The sequence below is a fragment of the Rhynchophorus ferrugineus genome, unplaced genomic scaffold (assembly GCF_030347505.1).
Source record: "Rhynchophorus ferrugineus isolate W39M unplaced genomic scaffold, kcgeb_rfMv2 rfM2, whole genome shotgun sequence".
NCBI lineage: Eukaryota > Metazoa > Arthropoda > Insecta > Coleoptera > Curculionidae > Rhynchophorus > Rhynchophorus ferrugineus.
Window position 1 is genome coordinate 91,979,613 of NW_027472581.1, and position 22,268 is coordinate 92,001,880.

At 29.8% G+C, this 22,268-nt stretch overlaps 1 protein-coding gene across 2 annotated transcripts in view; it reads left to right on the forward strand.

Annotated features, from left to right (window-relative positions):
• The window catches only part of Dh31 (diuretic hormone class 2), a 161,859-nt gene that overhangs the window by 129,420 nt on the left and 10,171 nt on the right, over window positions 1–22,268 (forward strand). The window contains exons 4-5 of one of the 2 annotated variants that reach the window (XM_076396967.1): window positions 12,552–12,740; window positions 13,707–13,979. The exons of the other annotated variant lie outside the window; for it this stretch is intronic. Coding sequence (XP_076253082.1) covers window positions 12,552–12,740; window positions 13,707–13,851 — 334 coding nt within the window. The 3' untranslated portion in view covers window positions 13,852–13,979. Of the gene's footprint in view, window positions 1–12,551; window positions 12,741–13,706; window positions 13,980–22,268 lie in introns of those variants that run through there. 2 annotated transcript variants of the gene reach the window in all.

Sequence of the window (22,268 nt, forward strand, 5' to 3'; positions counted from 1 at the left end):
ATTTTTTATATTTTAAAGGCTTTAATAATTTCAAACGACTAGTTGCTAGTAATATACCGCAAATATAAAACTGGAAAATTATTATATTCCTGTCTGGATTTACATAAGGGGTGAATATAAGGTTTGAAATATAAAAACGAATATTAATTAAAAATATCCATAATAAAAAAATATTTAAAAGTAAAGAATGTTAGGCAAAATATAATAAGAATGTTTGAATTAATATTTGTTTTATGATTCTCTATGAACAAAAATCTGACATTCACTTATATCAGTAATCAAGTTGGTTAAGATTGCGTTCTTTACTGATGACAGTTCTTTTCTGGTTCAGGACCATGGCTAAATGATAGTTTAATCCATAAAAAGACGATTGAAACATAATTTGTTATTAGCTTCAACGTGTAGTTAAAGTTAAATACATTAAAAAATAACACTAAATAATTTAACACATAAATAACACACTAATTTACTAGCACACAGACTTTGTCCTGTTCAAAAGTTTTATAATCTAGAATATATAGAATCGTTGACTTTTGATGAATTGCTGACCCAGGAAACGCTGTTTTGCCATGTCAATAATTTCTAGAGAATGTTTAGTGTTGAAAAAAAAACCAACTTATTGGAAGTGTGTAAGGATGTGGCATATGGGTGAAAAAGGCAGGGAGCGTTGTGAACTATGAAGGAATATAAGAATAACAAAACACCAAACATTAATTTTTGAAAAAATTTTTTAAACTTTTTGGCCTTGATGAAACTTTTAGCAAAGACGTAATCTCTGGCCATTTTGGATTACATGTGAACGTGATAAATAAACTAAAATATATGTTTAAATAATATTTTTAAATTCTCCTTCTTGCCAACGAGGGTTTATCTGGACTGGCCCTATTGTTTAACGTGGGCTACAAATCACGGTCATCGCCAAATCATCATAGAAGACATCCGGTCTTACCCAGCCTGGTTACTGGCATGACTGGAATGATTTTGCCTGACGGATTGTTGTAGTCTTGCCTAAGGACAATCACAAATATTGAACAATCACAAACATAAATTTACGACCATGGCTGAGCAAGATTCGAACCCGCGACTATCGAAACAGTATGTGAACTGTCCTATCGCCTCTACTCAACCCGGTCAAACTTAGTATTACACAAATAGTTACAGCATTTTACTTTATCGATAACACGGATTCTAGATATCAAATTTCGTTCATACATAAGTACATTTATTATATTCACTTCATAATAATTAAGACTAAAATAATTTATATATTTAATTAGTTCTAAACCTTAAAATATATATTTGCTTTTTTTTAACAAAAGTTTTTATGATTCATTCATTTTATTACTTTTGTTGTTATTTGTACTTTTTATACCAACAACAGCAGTTAAATCAAACAATTATATGAAACTTTGCTTGACAAGGGTCGATATTATTTTGAACTAAATGGCGCTGTTTCAAATAGTTTCCACAAGACCTAAATTCTAATTAACAGATCATTTGTTACGTGGACGCATTTTTTGTTGAGTAAAAGAAAATATTATTATCTTACAAAGATTTAGGTAACATAATCTGAGAGCAAATTTAAAAAGTAATGAGATAAATTATTGATTATTTGACGAATAATAGATTTTGATACAACTTTAATGCAAAGTATGTCCAGAGATTTAATATTTTATTCGAAAGATCATTATGGAATGTACAATTGAAGGGTTTTAAATTAACTTTTTTTAAAACATTTGACAAAAATGTTGTTATATTATCGACGTGGCAAAATCGCTGAATAAAATAAGACATAGCTCAAAGACCTACTGACAGTATAATAAAACTATTTTGTTACAGTCTGGGGCACGAGACATTGTCTTGCCTGTCTCGAATCAGTCTCAATTTGTGGGTTTACTGATTTATTCATAATTGTATGTCACACTTAATTGCTTTTCTCAAAGGTTTTTTTTTAATTACCTGAGATGTACAGTACAGTACAACGTAAAACTATTTTTACTCTTATAGGAACATCTGGACTGAAGTTATAGTCAAGTAATTAACGGTAAGAATGAGCAGAAAGGGGAATACTGGCTGAATAAATATAAACTTTACCATTACCTTCTGGAGTTTGTTCAAATGTCGATAATACTTGCTTCGAACACCCTGGTTGTGGGCCTGGAACGATGGAAATAGGCGCTACAAATATAGTAAGACAATTTAGAAATTAATGGTAAAAATTATGAACAGAAATGTGATTGACTTCTTCAATTTACCTTCTATATAATTTTGATTTTGATCTACTTCCATTTGTATATATCCTGGGCTCGTGGTATTATTTTCACCATCACTAAATTGTTCATAAGTACTTAAAGGAAAGTTTAAATGTATCACAAAAATGTCTCACATGGTCACGATAATAAATCTGTTTCATGTCTAACCCAACCAGTTTAGGATTTTTAATATTTTCTACTCATTTCTTAAAAATCGCTTTTTTAACGGAAAACGATGATGCATTTCCTCAATATCTGTGCATCCGAGCACACAACACTTCCTAGAACGGGAATGCATTTCAACTACCAACAACCAAAAATGCAATGCAACAACTACTATAATACTAGTAATAAAATAAAATAATAATTTAATGTATAAACGTTATAAACCACACTATTCCATACGCTAACCACACTGTTCTCTATATAGGGCATATGGCATTCAAAATAATCAAACCATAGAACGAAATGAACCAATCAGATTCCGTCGCGGCTCTTAGCACAACGAATAAAACAAATATAACAAGTAATGTTTTAGAGGTGGCGACATCTACTTGTTGGACGTCGCGAAACATTTCGCCAAAATTTCCTATGAATTTAAATCTTTTCTTTTAAAGAAAATTTCCTATGAAGTTAAATTTCTTTAAAACTATAGAGCTTTTCTGTCAAAGTCTAAAGCCTAAACCTAACCTATAATAGTAGTAAATTGGTCTTACCTGTGATAGTGTACTTCCTAAAAACAAAGGCTGCTGTCATTGCATCTGACATACTGGCAATGAATACTGGATTCGTCAATTTCTTACTTTTAGAAGGCCTTCCAAATTAATTGCATATGTGTCAATAGTTTTCCCCGCAGTTTTTAGCTTCTCAATATTTTCTTTATCTCAGAATATAGAATAAATACACATTCAACGGTCGATGAAAATCAAAGTCTTAAAATATAAAAATAAAAAAAAAGATAAATCAAGCTGTATAAAATAAATCAATTACCCATCGATTTACATTAAATTAAATTTTTTAAATCAATAACCAGACGATATAGAAATATATGTTACTCATTCGTTATTACTTAGCTTAATTTAAAAATGCATTGAATAGTTTTATATACAGTCATTAACTTAAAAAATAAGTAAAGTAATTTACTGTATATTAACTTTATTTTTTATCCATACTTCTTTTATATTATTTAAAATATATTTAATGAGACCTATATGTGAAAAAACTACTACTAAACTAACTAACTAATTCTTATAGGCGTATATTAATTACTATAATATAGCCACAGCTTCATGTTATTATGTCGTAATATGATGTTATTTGTGTGTGAAAAGTGTTAAAAATACTGTACAAACGGCTTCGTGTGTGCTTTAAAAAGTCGAAAACATCAACAGGTAAGAGAATATGTTGAAGTAATACTTTAAACGAAGAGCATTTATTGAAAAATCATAAATATTTACATCTTCGAAAAGGGAAACCGATAAATTCTATATATTTCGATTTATGTCGCGCCTTTTCCTTTCTGAAAATCGATAAGCACGCTTGTTATTCAAAATAGCGTGTTATCGTCAAAAGAGGGAACTGTATATTGTGACAAGAAAGAAAAAGTTATCGAAGCCCCATTTAAAAGCAACCTTATTTTTTAACAAATAAAATACGATGCTTCGTAAAATAAGTTATGGTATGGAATGGGGAACATATCTGTTTAAATAAACGTTTTCCATCAATTTATTGGGAATCAACTCCATCTGGTCTTATCAGTCATAAAGAATTTACGTTCGCTTAATGTTTAACATACAGTATATAGACGGGTTTCATTAGAATTATGTTCTAACCTTCTTTGGAAAACAATATTCTAAGAAAAATCACGAAATTATATCTTTATTTTAATGCTAATATATTTATATAGAATCACTGAGCGTACAGAATCCTAAATATTGTTACGAAAATAGGTATTAACATATAGCAAGGAAGATACAAGTATTAGAAATGAAATAAGGATTGAAGATTCAGGGGTGTAACAAAGATGAATAGGATGAGAAAGAAATACTTAAAAAAAGAACTCATAGGCATGTAGAAAATCACTTCATGAAGTGATATCCTGTACAAAATACTATTTTAATTATTTTAATTAATTAGCCTTATTTTAAAGCTTATTCTAAAGTCTATGTATGACCAATAATCAGATCGGATGGTGTTAGACGTTTTAATCGACGTACTTCACTGTAACTTTGCATATTTATCTGATTAGCGAGTCATTGGGATGCACTGAGACTGTTTTTCGAAGTACTTCACACATATACGTTGAATTACACTCGCTATTGGTTCTAGAGGAAAATCTCGTTGTATCACTTCATTTGAAACATAGTATACCTAACATAATATGACAAACCTGCATCTACACCTGGATATTCGGATTTGACGTTAATTTTCATGCACCACCAGATGGTCCCAATGACTTTTTCGCATTATATTATCGTAATAAATCCACTTTTCATCAACAATAACAATACGATGCAAAAACCTTTCCAATTTTGTCATTAATTGCAACATTTAACACATTACACTTACAATGCTTTTCAATGTGTCGTGGCTTCGATTTATACGGCACAAAATATCCTAGCTTTTGGATCATTTTCATGTTCTTCAAACGATTGGATATTGTTGCTTGTGTTACTCCCAATTAATCCGCATATTCTTCTTGCGTTTTACACGGATTATCATCGAGTAATGCCTTAAAACCTTCTTCTTCATTTTTTGGGTTATCCAGAAAGCTCTTTCTATTCGGTGTCAATATAACAACTTATAAAGCATTGAAACTTTGTTAAAATTGCTTCACGCTTATCTTTTATGCTATGATAGCTTCACACAGCATTAGATGAACTTCAGCCACGTTTCCTTGAAATTGAAGTAAAAAAATAAAACTTCCCACAACTGCGATTTATTGGGTACCAATTCAGATATTTGAACGCACTGAAAGAATATTCAATATTCACTCTTCGACAAAATGACACATACTGAAAAGTGAATCATGTTCAACATGAAGTTGTACTATCACTATTGTACCCGATGTAATTTAATACACAGTAACACCATCTGTTTTATATCCTTATAAGACTGATATAACATGTCAATTGAAAATCTCCCGGCCTGATACATAGATGGCGCCACTAAAATTTAATCCATATATTTCTTAGTTAGCACTAACCCTCAAAAGATGCGTGTATAAATTTGACAGCTGTCGGATCTTTACTTTGTGAATTATAGCAGTTTTAGTGAAGCAACTTTTGTTATTGTGAGAAAAATTCATATAAAGGAATTTCAAGTGTTGATAAAAAATTGCTTTTTGAAGGCAAAAGAATACAGTTGAAGCAAAACCTTGGCTTGATGCCGAGTTTCCGGACACTGCCCCTGAAAAATCAACCATCAAGGATTGGTATGCTAAGTTTAGATGTGGTGAAATAAACGCCGAAGACGGTGAACGCAGTGGACGCCCAAAAATATTTGTTATCGACTAAAACATTTAAAAAATCGACAAAATCATTTAGAGTGACTGTAAATTGAAATTGAATGAAATAGTAGACACTCCAAAGATATCAACGGAACGTGTACTTCATATGATTCACGAATATTTGGGTATGAGAAAGCTAACTGCAAAGTGGGTGCCGCGCGAGCTCACTTTTGACCAAAAACAACAACGAATTAATGATTCAGAGCAGTGTTAAGCAGTAAAGCTGATTAAGCATAATTAACTCGAGTTTCTGCGTCGATATGTGACAACGGATGAAACATGGCTCCATCATTTCACTCCGAAGTCCAATCGACAGTCATCCGAGTGAACTGCACATGAAGAACCCGCTCCAAAGCGTGGGAAAACGCAACAGTCGGCTGGCAAGGTTATGGCATCTGCATTTTGGGATATACATGAAATAATTTTCATTGACTACCTTGAAAAAGGAAGGACCATCAACAGTGACGATTGCATAGCGTTATTAGACCGTTTGAAGGACGAAATCGCCGCATTTGAAGTAATAGAAAGTGTTGCTTCACCAGGACAATGTTCCGTGTCACAGTCAGTGAAAACAACGGCAGAAATCGATGAATTGTGCTTCGAATTGCTTCCTCAGCCACCGTATTCTCCAGTTCTGGCCCCTAGTGACTATTTCCTGTTCTCAGATCTCAAAAGAATGCTCGCTGGGAAGAAATTTTCGTCGAATGAAGAGGCCTATTTTGAAGCAAAGGACAAATCGTACTACAAAAATGGTATCGAAAAGTTTGAGGGTCGCTATAATCAGTGTATCACCCCTGAATACTATGGTAGGTCGGGAACTTTTCAATTAACCTGTTATGTTATTAATGATAATATTTTTGGATTCTATTTGTTTTAAATGTTTAATTTAGAAGACAATTACCAAAATTACATCGTCTTCAATAAAAGTACGACCGAAAAGTTTTGTTTAACGCTGCCCCTGATAGTGAAATTTTATTTTAGATATCCTTTGGCAAATAGAAATTACCTTGTTACAAAAACAAAACAAAAACTTTGATAAACAAACTTCGGAACATAACGGAGATAAGTACGTAAACGAATTCTTGTTTTAGGAATTATAAAGACATCCTTTGTTGAATTGTGAAACATTTCGGTGTAGCTTTTATGAAAAATGGGGGCGCTCATAAAATTACTTTTACATTTGGTATCTGGCATTTAATTGAAATGATGAAATTTTATATGTGCTTCCGGTTGAAGAAAAACATATTTTTATCCGTCAAGAACTTCTGCGTAATAATAATTCGTCTTAAATTTTCTTCGTTTTATTACTGCCAAATTTGATTATATTGCAATTGTTACTACTGTTTTTTCATTAAGTTAAGCTTGTAGTTTGCATAGATAGGCAACCATTACCACGTTCTTTAACAACATAACTATAAATGTGGCATAATAAACATGGAGAAAACCAAATATAGCACAGTCCTTAAATTCTTTGTAAAAAAGCTTTTAAAACTTTTTTTTTGGCAAAATTAGTTTTTTTTTCAACATAATCCCTTCAAGGGTGATACACTGATTACAGCGACCCTCCAAATTTTCGATACCATTTTAATAACGATAAAAACTAATAACGACTTAGGGGAATAACAGTCAAGTGAAATCGTTGACAAATGTGCTCAATTTTCAATACTAGCCCCCATTATCCTTCACATATCCAAGCAAACGAAATAAAGAAAATAGAAAAAGCCATCATAAAAAAGAAAAGAAACTATGTTTACTACACAAGCACCACGAACCTCTAAATTTCCTTGAATTTCAACACTGTACATTGTCCCAGTTTCAGAGAGAAGCACTATTTCCATATCCGAATGAAATATTTGGATATATTAGGTGACTTAAAAATAAATTCGCCAAATATATTTATTTGTGTGGTCTGTATTGACCATTGATAAAATGTATCAAAAAATCAATTGATAATAGATCTTCAAGCAGTTCAAGTATTTTTCTTGAACTGCTTGAAGATCTTAACCAAGACATGATGATGATTAAACAATGCGCCAATATGAACACAAGCTATATGAGCATAATATTATGAAATATATTTAATTTAAAAATTGTAAAAAAAAGGCATGTACTATATTTATATCAATGTGTCTCTACAAAATCCCAACTTTTTATACGATCCACAATATAAGCCAGTTTACATTCAATCGATCTTCCGAAGTTATTCAGGTAATTAATATATCTGTCAATTAATTACAACACAATATATGCAAATTTACATTAATTATATGCCAATAATAGGCGACATAACCGTTCTACATAATATCAAATGATATAAATAATTTATAGTACTATTATTAAAATATAAGTTTTATATAATAAAAACGAAACTATATAAATTATTATTTTTAAATAATTGTGACCCCCCCCCATAGTTTTAGAAACTATGCGAGTAAAATAATAAATAAATACCTAATACAACCTTTTGTTTGTTGGAAAAAACCATCAAGCTGTCCAAAACCAGTGAATACATGTCTAACAATATATTATATACATATATAATAAGATATAATTTAAATACATTTCCTTGTATATACTAATTTTTTTAAGTTTTGAACTTTTAAAGCTGAACGGAAAAGCATTCTTTGTTAATTTTATTGAAATAACCACTGAAATATTAGTAACAGTATTCACATGTTGTTACTGATATTATTGCACTTTTACACCATTTAGTAAATTTCGCGTGGAGTTATCCGATGTCAAAAGTGTCCACATCATGGGTCAATGCTAACAAGCTCACAACCACTTTTGTATTGTGTACAGCCACATATATTCAAAACGTTCATATAAATTGTTAACCCGAAATTGCGTATATGCCAGTCAAAATCATAGAGACCATTTACTTGGCTCCATACATTTCTTACCTAGCACTATCTAATGTAATTAATATCATTAACTAAAGAAATTATAGTTTTTTTCTTAAATAATACTGTATTTTCTATTCAAATGAAAGCTTAATGAACTAAACTAAACCTTAATGATAGGCCATTGAGATCAATATAGTTAAGTACTTCGTCATTGTTTAATCCTTCAAAACTAATTAACATCCACAGTATTAGGTGACTGCATGTATTCTGATCAATTTTTAGTTCTGAAAATTGATTTATGGAGAATAATTTGTACAATAATTAAAAGATTCTAATTTTTTTCTGTGGCTTCTTCAACATTCATTTTCGTACTTCTTCAGTACTCAGCTTCAAAAGCATGTCAATCGAATCCCCCACAACTCTTACATCGGGTGAGACAGCGTTGTTATATAACAGGATAACTTTGTGTCTGTTGTTTGCTCTTGGTGGTCTCTTTTTTTCACCAATACATCATTCAGTTTGTTCTACTGATGTCGATAAACATCTGCAGTGCCAATTTGATTCCGTGTTAACAGCTCTTGATACCCTAAATTGTGGCTACGAATATACCTCTGCAGTTTGATATCAGTAATTTTAATTTATTGAAACCACCGTCAAGAATTGGAATATGACGAACCATAACTTTCTAAAAAGTCAAAGTAATTGATGTCACAAATACAATTCTGAGCGTTCCATCACTAATGTCTATATACACTGAATAACAGATATAATATATATATATATATATATATATATATATATATATCCAATATATTCAAAGTTTATTTGTATATGCGTCACCAAGATGTTTAAAGCATTGCCTGCTGCAATTTGCAAATTCGTTTTAGAATCAGAAAATATTTTCCTTCTTATTGTATTCTAGTTAGAAAGAGACACAATGCTGTGTGATTAGTTCGAACACGTAAACCAATGAGCCTGTCAAAGTCGTCCAGTTGTCAGACATATGCAAAAATTTTTAATGCAATATGTGAAGGTCTTCGTGTAATTTATTGAATGCAACTATGTTTCTCTTAAAACTTTATTAATAACACTAACTATTATACAACTAATTAACTAATGAAAATGTATGAATGTTTGTTGATTGAATGTAAGATGCTTGGACGTCGAAAGATGACTGAATCAGCTGTCTATTTTTCTGCGTGCCCTTGATGGTTTTTGGTCAATCTTATTCTGTAGTCAGTTCGCTATAAGTAGAAGAGGCCTGACGTCACCACAAATAGTTATAAGAGGTTATAATTCTAACCTATAAACTATTGTAGCTGTATAATTAAATATAGTTTTTAGATGTACTGTAATGTTAACATAAATTATATTTGGTAATAATTTCGTTCAATTATTTTATTAATATTAGAATTTTGTTGTATACCAAAGCCACACATATTTCGATGACGCATATACAAATAAGTTTTGAATAGACTATATAATTTCAGTTTACAAGAAGTGTAATAATATGATATTTTTAGCGTAAACAATATGCTATTAATTTGAGTATATGTACTTGTTGTTTAATCATATATCTTAGTCCCGAAATTTACCCTAGATACCCAGAGCAAATATTTTAACAACTAAATCATTTAGGCCAAATTTGCATTTAAATGTGGAAAGTTTTATTATATAAAGAGGGGGTATTATGCGATAACATCAAAGGTTTACAACGTGGTGATTTTCGGTAAAAGACAGCGAAAGTATCGGGCTGGTTGGTTGTCTCGAAAACATAATCATTTTCTACGGCTTCATAAAAGCTGAAATTACATATCTTATTATGAGATACACCTTTAAGGTTTATGGGATTACATTTTGAATTCCCTTAGCTTACCTGATGATTTAAGTTTAACGGGTTTGTTTGGTACTTAAATAATATTTTGTATCATCAATTAACGATTAATTAATTATAATTGTCCTGATGTTGAACATAATTGATTTTATCGATTATTTTGAAATATGGGAGATTGTAATAATAATCAAATAATCCCTCAAAATTAGTTTACCATATTTTAACCATTCATACCATTATTCTTAACTTCTCACATAAATATGAAATTCTAGCACTGAACCGAACTTCGAATGATTTCTTCCAAGGCCTAAGAAACTAATAAGTACAAAAAAATGGTTGAAGAAAATTCCTGCCCAGAAGAAATTATTTATTTGAATTCATTATCTCTCTATTCTGAATGAAAACTTCAAGGAAACTGAAAGATAGTTGTGTGTTATTGAGTTAAAAGTTTCATTATAGATTCCAATTCTGATATATCCTAGGTTTATGTTTGATTTTATAGGAATATTTATCCTTATGATACATTTTATGATGCAATATGCTGTTTATGTGCAGGAGAAGATACAGGTTAAGAAAGATTAAGAAATGAAATACTATTTATTATTTAAAATATGTATTTGTTTTACAAACTAAATTAAAATTAAATTATGAAATAACTACATTTAAGGTTACTAAGTTGTGAGAATTAATGGTAAGAATTATACGAGCAAATTTCTGATGAGAAACCATCATTTGAATACGAAATCTGTGTAATGGAGACATTGCCTTGATATCATTGGACTTGACCAGAATCTAGTGCATTGTCTAATGGACAGGAAATGGATTCAAATGCATTTCATCTCTAATGATCTTCTCTACGGTTCCTTATAGTGGTAGAGAACAAACGCACCTTAAAATCGCGATGTACTTCGTCTGGTTCTTAACGTCACACACTTTCATTATCTCCAATATTTTTAATTATCTAAGTGGGTTAGTAAGTAGGTCCTAGATTAACTTAATATATATAAAAAGACTCAAATTTAAAACAATTTAAATACTAAAGAAATAAATAAAATTTTAACATAGATTAAAATATTTTGTATTCTGGAAACACATCCCAAATCCATTCAAACTTTTATTATGATTTCAACAATCTGATGCCTTATATAATAAAATCTAACCTCATCATTCTTATTGGTATATGGTTATTCAATAAATTCATTCGATCAACTGATTTTTTTAATGATGTTTGAGCCTATTTCTGTATTGTAACTAATAGAGATAAAAAAGTACAGTAAATAAAGTGATCAACAATATGAAAGATATTTCAAATTCCTCAATATTCTTAAAAAGTTACGACTACTATTTTTAAATAATGAATCATACAACATCATTAAAATATCTGGAGGGCTAAAATATTACCAGAATGTTTTCACCAAATTTGGTAAAATAGTGAAGTTATTATTTCAAATAAAGACCTGTTTTATCAGCCTCTGAATGAACCGTAATCTTGCTAGATGAATCCTAATAGATTACGTGAGAAATTTATTATAATGATGGTTACGCTTTCTAAAGATTAAGTAAAATGTCTGTTGAGTCAACAATGATTGTTAAAGAAGATTTATATATTTAGCAACACAATATACAGTTTCCTCTTGTACAATAACGCTCTCTAAAGATTAAATAAAATGTATGTTGAGTCAACAATGATTGTTAAAGAAGATTTATATATTTAGCAACACAATATACAGTTTCCTCTTGTACAATAACGCTCTCTAAAAATTAAATAAAATGTATGTTGAGTCAACAATGATTGTTAAAGAAGATTTATATATTTAGCAACACAATATACAGTTTCCTCTTGTACAATAACGCTCTCTAAAAATTAAATAAAATGTATGTTGAGTCAACAATGATTGTTAAAGAAGATTTATATATTTAGCAAGACAATATACAGTTTCCTCTTGTACGAAAACGCTCTCTAAAGATTAAATAAAATGTCTGTTGAGGTTACTTGATGCAAACATCCCGGAAAATAAAGCACACGCTGTGGTTTGCATTAAGTGCTCTTCGAAAAACCTCTATCCAACAATTTCGATCGCAGTACAAACTCTTCATTGGATATTTTGCAGCGAAAACTCCGTTGACCAAACGGTCTCCGATTTGCTGGACGTAAGCCGACTCGCTCTTGAGAATTGGTTTTACTATTACGAGCAGGAACTTAAAAGTGCGCTGACATCTCGCGATTTAAAGGTGAAAAACGCTTCGCGTACTTCGGCCAACTTGATGGACGGACAGTTTGAGAATCCCGACAAGAAACGGTGGGTATTTGCAACTAAAAAAAAAATTAATGAATATTTATTTATGCTCGTAAACTATCAAAAAAAATGTCTAGTAATCCATTAATTTAAAGTTGTTTATTTGATCATCCAGTAGTCGAAATTCGATTACAGTTTACTAAGTTAATCATCTTTCTCACATAATAGACTAAAGGGAATAATTTAAAAATCATATGCTTTATCACTAAATCTTGTTTTGATAATATTCTTGACACAAGATCAGAAATAGATGTGATATATAATATTAATTAAAGTAATATATATTTTTATATTAAAACATATACGTAAGCTATCTTTAGAACTAACATTTACTAACCTTTTTTAAATTCTATTTAATTAAATAAGTGTTGATAAGCTTAAATTACTATTTCACTGGAAATTATAACAAAAGTATCATAAATATATATATATATAGTATATTCAAATACTCCTTGTATATCCCTTTACGTATAATAATCATACAATAATCTCCTTTTCCTGAGCTTTGAGTGTGTTTGTGTGACAACCATTTTTCTTCCTCTTTGATTGGAAAACAAAACATAAAAACGTTTTGAAAATATTTAGTTAGTATCTCCTACCTTGTCAAACCAATAGAAAAAAGTCCCTTTGTTTGAGAGTGGTTGTCTTCAAATCCTCTGTATTTTTAGATACGCTGTATCGGGATTCTTTCGAAACCCTTAAAATTAAACATAATCTCCGCGTATATGATAAAAAAAATTCTAAAATTATTTGATAGATGTAGGCATTTGATACCTTCCAAATATCCAAGCATCAAAATCGCCAATTCTTAAACGTCCAAGTCAACACTATATATTAATAATGAAGTATATTCGCAGTATATTACGTAGTAATGTAAAAAGAAACTTAATAGATTAGAAAATCGGGCATAAATAAATATTAATTTAATAACCCTATAACAATATTAATAAAATGGCGGATATTCAACAGTTCCGAAATTTATACCGTAAGAAGAAGTGGACTAAATAAATTCGTCATGGACAGAGGCAACAAGAGAAAAGCAGACTTTGGTAGCCAAAGAGATGCCACTGGGAAACAGGCCCAGGAGTTGAGATACCTTTTCCATATAGGTTAAACTATTTTTATCATTTTTTGGATGTTCTTATGTCGATAAATATCAAATCTTATACGTTTTTTATATTTATGCTTTATATAATATGAATATCATCATATCACATTATAATTTTAAAAAAGATAAAAAAAGTGGTAAATAATCTATTAATTTATATTTAATTGCTTTATAGTTTGATTTTATTTTTGTTGTTCATTTTTAGTTTATATGTTATGTGTATGTTATTTTAAAATAATTCTTATTTATATATGAAACAAATCGCTTCACTAAATAAATTAAACATATTCTCCAAAAAAAAATTAAATCGTATGTAATGTTTATTCTAATATTAAGAAATATGATTATATTTTATATATAATATTTTCAAATGTAATATATATTTATCTAGTAATATTGTTTAAATTATTTAATTACCTTTATATTCTTTTTTCTAGAAATGTATTGCCGACGTAGTATAAAAAAGTCAATATGCGATTTTAGTTGTAAAATAAAAATATTCTTCAAACTACGTCAAATTCATACAACTGACAATTCTCTACACTGTAAATCTCTCGACTAACTGTCTGAATATTGTCTTGATTGGTATACATGCGATAATATGATTGATATACAAAACATATTGTTGCTTTTTTGACAATATCATTCACGTTTTAATAAACTCCAAAATAATTTTCTAATAAACTTTAAGTTATTGAATATACAGAAAACGAGAGAAATCCTCTTAGAATAACCTATTTTTTTCGTATACCATGTCAATACAAAAGTATTACAAGTCTTGTATGACATCAGAATCGACTGCAGACTGAAAATTATCAAACCGATTGGTCTTATACTATGGTAGTGTAGTGTAATGAGATACATTTAATAAATAAACAGCATTGTTAAAAAATAATCATTATTAGTCCAAGATCAGGCCCTCTTAAATATATACCTGTATTTGAATTATTATAAAAACATATTGTAGGTTGAAAAAAAAGCATTTTCAACGACCTCAACATCATTTCGCGTTAATATCAACAAATCTTGAAACAATCAGTAATCTGTAAAGAAGTAAAAATAAAGCCACTGAGCTACCGCCCATATTGACCTAACCTAGCACCATGTGAATTTTCTAAAATATGTTCTCAAAGGTACACGTACAAGTATTTTTGGTAATGTCTAAAACAGTGGAATATTTATTTCAAATGGTCAGAATAATATTGAGACAGAGTATTTTATGTTCACTGTATCCCTACGCAACACTTAAAATCCTACAGGAACAGTAGAACCTAATTTAAAAAGATTTATAGAGCTGAACCAGCTTCTATGTAACTGATTAATGTAACATACTAAATTATTAAATATACAAAAAACAAGAGAGAGCCTGTTAAAGTGACCTATATTTTTCGTATTTCAATATTCATTTTTTATGAATTAATAGTTATATGGTGTTAGGAGTTATATGTACCCTCACAGCAGCATACTCCGAAATCAATAGAACAATATACAAACAACCATACATAAATGTATGATTGCTCTACTGCGTCAAGCGCTGTAGTATTATCCATCGAAACCGAAACACCTGTTATTAGGTTAGAAAGCGAACATACATATTTGATGAAAACAGAGTGGACTGAACGCGTAGCAAGGGGACCTTAGCGTAAACGTGCCATCGAGCCAGTCCTCGAATAGATTCCACTCAATTGGGATAAGAAATTGCGCGGAAACAGATAGCTAAGTTCAAAGCAAGATGAATTGTATAAAATTAGGATTTACTCGAAACATTTGGAAACATTATTTTCTTTGGAAACAAGTGTAATGAAGCTTAGTGTAAACGGTTAAAATAAAATATATTTTCTATACAAAGCCATTTTTTAATAATTGTTTTATTAATTACATCGTATATTAGATATGCTTGAACAATCTCAATTTTTGTTGCATCAGTAATGCATATATTTCTTAAATTAGAAAAACAACAAACTACTTAAGCTAAAATAAAGAGTAACTAAATAAGTTCGTGTTTCTGGTTCGCTTCAATCTTCTGATTTCCTGCTTATTGTACAGTAGTTGTATTTCTTCTACGTTGTAGTGATTTAGTAACTTTATTTCATATTTTAAAATTAAATCTTGGCAAAAACCAGTTGATGTCGAGGTTATCGTGCAGCTCTTTGTTGATTACGTAGCGATAAGCATTGTAAGTAATTAATCGTAGAGCTTTGTTTTGGTAGTGTAGGTATATTCGTCGGATCGGTCGAAATGTGTGGCTGCCGCTGCAATTATTTGTCAGAACACTCACTACTATTTTTGGAAGGAATTTGCACGATAACTGAAAACACTGGTTTAATAATCCCTTGTTTATTTCGATATTGGGTGAAACATGTGGTCGACGGGAGAATTGACAGGATATTAGGTTAGGTAGAGGAAGTGCGGTAGCGCTGTAGAAGTAGTACTATTACAGGGGGATGGAGAAAAGAGAAGAGGGCGAGACATCGTCGTGATGGTCTTTTATACCCTGGAACTGCATGGTACCAATTCACCGGCGTTGCCAACCTTTGTACTTGTTGATGTATTCGTGGTGGCCTAAGGGGTCGTGGCGATCGCCACAGTAGTATTGGATTTCTAGTTCACCACATTGGCTTTATGATTATCTGATAAATCAATCCCTTTAATTTTAGATCAAATTAGGAGTATATTCCGACTAACCAGTATAGTTGTTTTGTTTTGGTTCCAATGTATTTTGCATACTACACCAGCTCAACATTCTTCTTGTCTTGACTTGACCAAAATGTCCCAATATTGACGTAGTGAAGAAGTCTTTATTCATAATTCTGGCCAAGGTTTTTAATAGTATGTAATATGATAGTGTCCAATTTTTTATCGAGATAATTATTTCTGAAGTGCTACGTGGCATTAACAGTGTTCCTCAATAATTTGTTCTTAAACCTGTAATGTACATATTGCTCATCCTAGCTCGAATTTGCTTATACAGTAGTAATATACTGGATAAATCATTTTTCTTCTTCTTTACGCAGTTTCGCATCGAATACCCATCCTAAATATTTGCTGTGTTAGCATATGGCATTTGGATATTATTTATTCTGATATTACACTTTCTGTATATGATTTAAAATATATTATCTTCCATTGTCAATTTTGAACATATTTTTTATAAAATCTCATCCTCATATTTACGGCGGTACCAATTAAATTTAAAAATTAAAAGGACATTTAAAGACCTCCATATCTCTTAAATTATAATTCCACAAATGGTGTTTTGTTTGTTTTTACTTCGAAATCTTGCAAAACAAACATAAAGTAGTTGTCCAACAAAATAACGTGAGACCTGTTAACCAAACTTTGGCATAAATACAATTAAAAAATCGTCCAGATGTAATATATATATTACATCATTCATTTTAAATACCGATTTCTAGTCATTTTATAAGGAAGTTTCGCATTACAAAGTATCTTTTTAGATACAAAATAGGATGTAAAGTAAATAAATATCTGTAACTACAATATCATCAATAACGCTTTTAGCACTTTTGTTCGAATTTAATTGTAATATTTCCGTATCACAGTTTATTATAGTGCAACAAAACCTCTCATCCGTATAGCCGTTAAACACGGCAAGATTCTTAATTATAATTGATTGCAAACTTCCCTAAAGCGATTAACCATTGTAACAATAACGATAATTATACAAGCAGAGGCTAAAAATTTACTTAATTTTCTTAGAGCTAGTTATTTTCTTAGATGCGGTTGGTAAAGTAAAATTGGGAAGCGCGGATTTAAAATTAATTATTACTATCAGGGAACTTATCAGATTAGAAATTTCGAAAACCCTGGGAAAGTTTTTGCTTTAGTTATTAGGCGCTTGCATGTATTCTGATCATTTTCGCTTTAAAAATATATATAACCAAAATATATTACAACTTATTCCCATCTTTCTAGCAGCCTGGATATCAACCATAATTATTTATGGCATAAAACAAATCTATCAATAGATTAATTAATATTATAATCAATCCAATCAAACAGATAATATATCTACATATGTAAAACACGTTGTTTTATTTCCTTAAGTCAACAAATATAAAACAGATTTAACGAGATTAATTGTTTTAATTTTTTGTGAATAGTTCACAAAGTTTAAATAGTTTACAACAACATAAAACTAACAAAATCATTTTGTAAGTCACTGAACAACTATTTTTATGCATTTACCAGTGAAAACAGTAAACAGTATCTTCTATATTTTTCTGAAAATTAAAACTGTTAAAATTTCATAATATTGCATTAAAGAAATATATTGACAACATTTTTTGTGTTATTTAAATTAAAATGCACAGAAAAATTAATTAAAAACCACAGAAAAATCAATCACGCAATATAACAAATATTTCACTCTATATGTATATATGTTAAATACTAATTCTATTATATAAATACTAATTAGAAAAATAAAATAATATCTAATGAAATCAGGTCAAAAACACTATATTGCTATATTTTTTTGTTAAAAATATGGTAATCCCAATTGTGTTAATATGCGGGATTGAAGTCAAAGTAAATACATTAATTATAATTAATTTACCAATAAAAATATATTAGTCGATTAAATTAAGTCAAGCCGGCTTGGTTGGCATAGTGGTAAAGGCGACAAGACGGTCCACTTACTGTCGCGATAGTCGCGGCTTCGACTCCTGCCGGGGCATGGTCGTAAATTCATGTTTGTGATTGCTTAATATTTGTGATTGTCCTAGACAAGAGTGCAAAATCCGAAAAAAAAACGCCAGTAACCAGGCTGGGTAAGACCGGATGTCTTCTGGGATGATTTCTAAAGTTGGTTACTGACCGGTCAATAGGCTTAATGCTGAGGATCGTGGTTCGGAGCCCACGATAATATGTAGGTCCAGTCGAGATAAAAACCTAGTTGGTAAAAGGAGACTTTAAAATATGGAAAAATAAAAAATACGAATAATAAAAACGAATAATAATTCCAAATCCAAAAGCACATAAATACTCTCGAATAAAATATATATGGCAAAACGGAAATGTAAGAAATTGGGATTATTGTTCAATCACAATGCTTTTATTAAAAAGAACCTTTATAAAAAGTCTTTTGTGTATTTCGAATTCTGATAGAGGTCTTATAATTAATATACTACAGCACAATAAAAAGTAAATTTATTTGCAACCAGTCCTTCTTTCATTGTCGTCATTGATTTATTTTTTTCTTAATTATATTTATGGCAGTTGTTAACTATAGAAGTAAAAGAAAATTCACGATTTTATAACGATTAAAATATTATAATGTAATCTATATTTCGTATTTTCATTGTGGAGATATTGAATAGCATTTTTTTTCAGTTCAAAACGCAATAGAGATGAACACATAATTTATTTTACATACTACTGCGATTATAAAATATTAAGACTTTTAAAATAAAAGATATCTTTCAAAGTAATCCTCCATGGACACTATATATTTATACCAACAGGTTCTTTTCCCTATCCTCAGTAAGCTCATTGTGGCTCTCCATATTCAATATGCCATATACTCTTAAAATGTAACTTTTTAACAACATTGATAACCCAACTGAATTTCATTCACTATCTATCAAGCTTGTTCACCATGGAAAACGTGCCTTGAAGTCCTTAATCTACAACATGGTATCTGATTGCAGCTTTTGCAGTTCACCTACATATATAGATATATATGTAGATATATATATATATATATATATATATAGACATATATTTATGTTTATCATATGAACCTTCCCATGATCACTAAAAGATACACATAAGGCAGTATCCATTTAATAGAGTTACTAGACAGTTAGAGGCAAGTTGACTCGGGCGTTACTTATTATCAAACTGAACAATAAGGTTTACAACTTTTTCCATGTTTGTCTAATTGGTTACCATTCATAATAGTAACAATGTATCTAGATGAGGAATCCTTACTGGATGTTTACCCAAATTCAGTTACTTCTAGCTTCTGTCCAAATAAGATGAGCAAAGTTTCTGTTCAATTGGATTTTAAATTTTTTTGAAGCGAATCGACCATCGACAGCTTGTCATTCACAACTTATGTCAGTAGATTATTCTGATGTTAGAAATGAAAATAGAAAGAACATTCGAATCTAGAAGTGTAGACCAAATTCGACTGCAGTCGTTTATATGTGTCGATGTCCTTAAACACAAATAATAATACATTTTAACGAATTTTACGTTATGCGTGTTATGCATTTACTTATTTACTAATTTATATATTCTTACCTTTTAATATTCAGTTTCAATTACGTAATATTGGAAAAAAATCTACTAACAGCGAAAATATACCAACGTTGTTGGATTTTTCTTAAATTTTATTACTCTCTTTATAGGTACTCAATAGCCAATGAGCTAATTTTTTTCATAAACATATATTTTAATGTAATTTTGTACAATGCTGGGAAATGTCTTTGGGTTCATATAGTTATTACAATTACGCATATTTGTAAATTTTTATATTAGGTTATTAGCAAAAATTAAAAATACCAGCAATTGACAAGGAGAAAAGCCTATTTACCGAACATTAAAAACGTTTAATAACCTCCAATTTGTTGATTACTTTTAAATGGCGAGATATGGTCCTTTAACTCTTGACTGAAAAACAGTTAGATATCTCGCGTGAATTTTATACCATAAAAAATATTTGTTTTCTTTTACTAGATATATTTACAACTAATTAACGACCAACGAATAATCTACATTACTGCAAAATAATAAATTGTCGTTTTTAAGCCTCTATAATTATATACAAATTATAATTCATTATTGTCATAATATATAAGGCATATGTAATAAACAAAATATATTATTTATACTATCGACCAACTGTAATTTATATTATATATCAATGTTATTATAAATTCTAAGAATTAATGCTGCCGAATAGCTGTTAAATCGCTTTTGTTTAGACCAAATAAGTTTGTCGAGACACTCCTTTTGAAAACTAATTCGTAACATAGTTATTATGTCTTTTTTCCTGTTTTGTTTTCTTAATGTTTAATTAAAATGTCATATAATTTGTTTTTAATTATAACAGAAATATGAACTATAAACATACAATGTAAAAAGTCTTAATTGTTTAAACAAGTTTTATAAAAATCTCAGTGGTAACTATTTATAATCATATAACAGAAATAAATTGATAATTCAGAATGGGATTATTATAAAATACGATTCTACAATGTGATTTCTTCGAAACAATTATGCTTATGAAACTGAGAATATTGCCAATTTTTAACAATAATACAATTTCTAATAATAAAATATTAAGCACAGTCTGCCTCAAAATTAACTTATTTAGGTTAACTTTTACGATTTCGACTTGTCAGAAATATTTAATATATACCCGCGGGATCCCACCTTGTATTGCGAATATATAAAAACGCATGTATATAAAATTTTAATATAACTTACCCCTCGGTTTTCCCCTTAAAAATTGTTCTCTTTTTATTGCTAAAAAGCTAATTTAAATCAAATTATTCTTACCGGATGTGGATCTCGGGTTGTCATAGTTATGACATAGAGATCATCTTGTATTGCCTCTATATATATATATATATATATATATATATATATATATATATATATATATATATATATATATATATACGGTTGTCGTTAATGTTAATTACACATCAGGAAGACATTTAAGACAATTATATAGATAAAAAGTGAGCACACAAACAAACACTTGTAATATTTAGATCTAAAATCGCGAAACATAAAAAACAACCCCCGTATTAACACAATTAATTTGCCAATACGTCCGTATAACGCATATATCTTTGATGTATATTAGCTGTAATAGATCATAACCTTGGTAATAACCATAAAGGGACAAATTAGTGGTAAGGCGTAATATCCGATTTCAAAATAAACGGAAATTTCAAACGAAATTGTCGGCCAACGAACAAACCGCCCTATCGCGTCCTGTTATTTAAAAAGGAACTCTAAATTTCACTTTCGTTTATTATTAATTAAACCGCCTAATTGTCGCACGCTCGTTCTAAATAAAACCCTAGTCACAATATAAACAGGATCCATAAAATATTCCATCAGGAACCATTTCCCGTACAAACAATCCAGGTGAATTTATAAGGCAACACCAACCGAATATTTCTAAAATTGACGCCTTTGTGGAGATAATTAATTCATTAAAAAACAACATAATATTGGCTTTTAATTAATTTCAATTTTAACTTCTTCAGAGTCAGAATTAAGAGAAAATAGGTATACAATTTAATAGTCTCAAAATAGTTAAGTTTAGGGAAAAATCAGTTTGATTTCCACCTAATAGATGCCTTTATAAATGTATCTCTAGCAATATTTATTCAACGAAGCTATTCCACAATGGCTTTCAAACAGTTTGAAATATAACA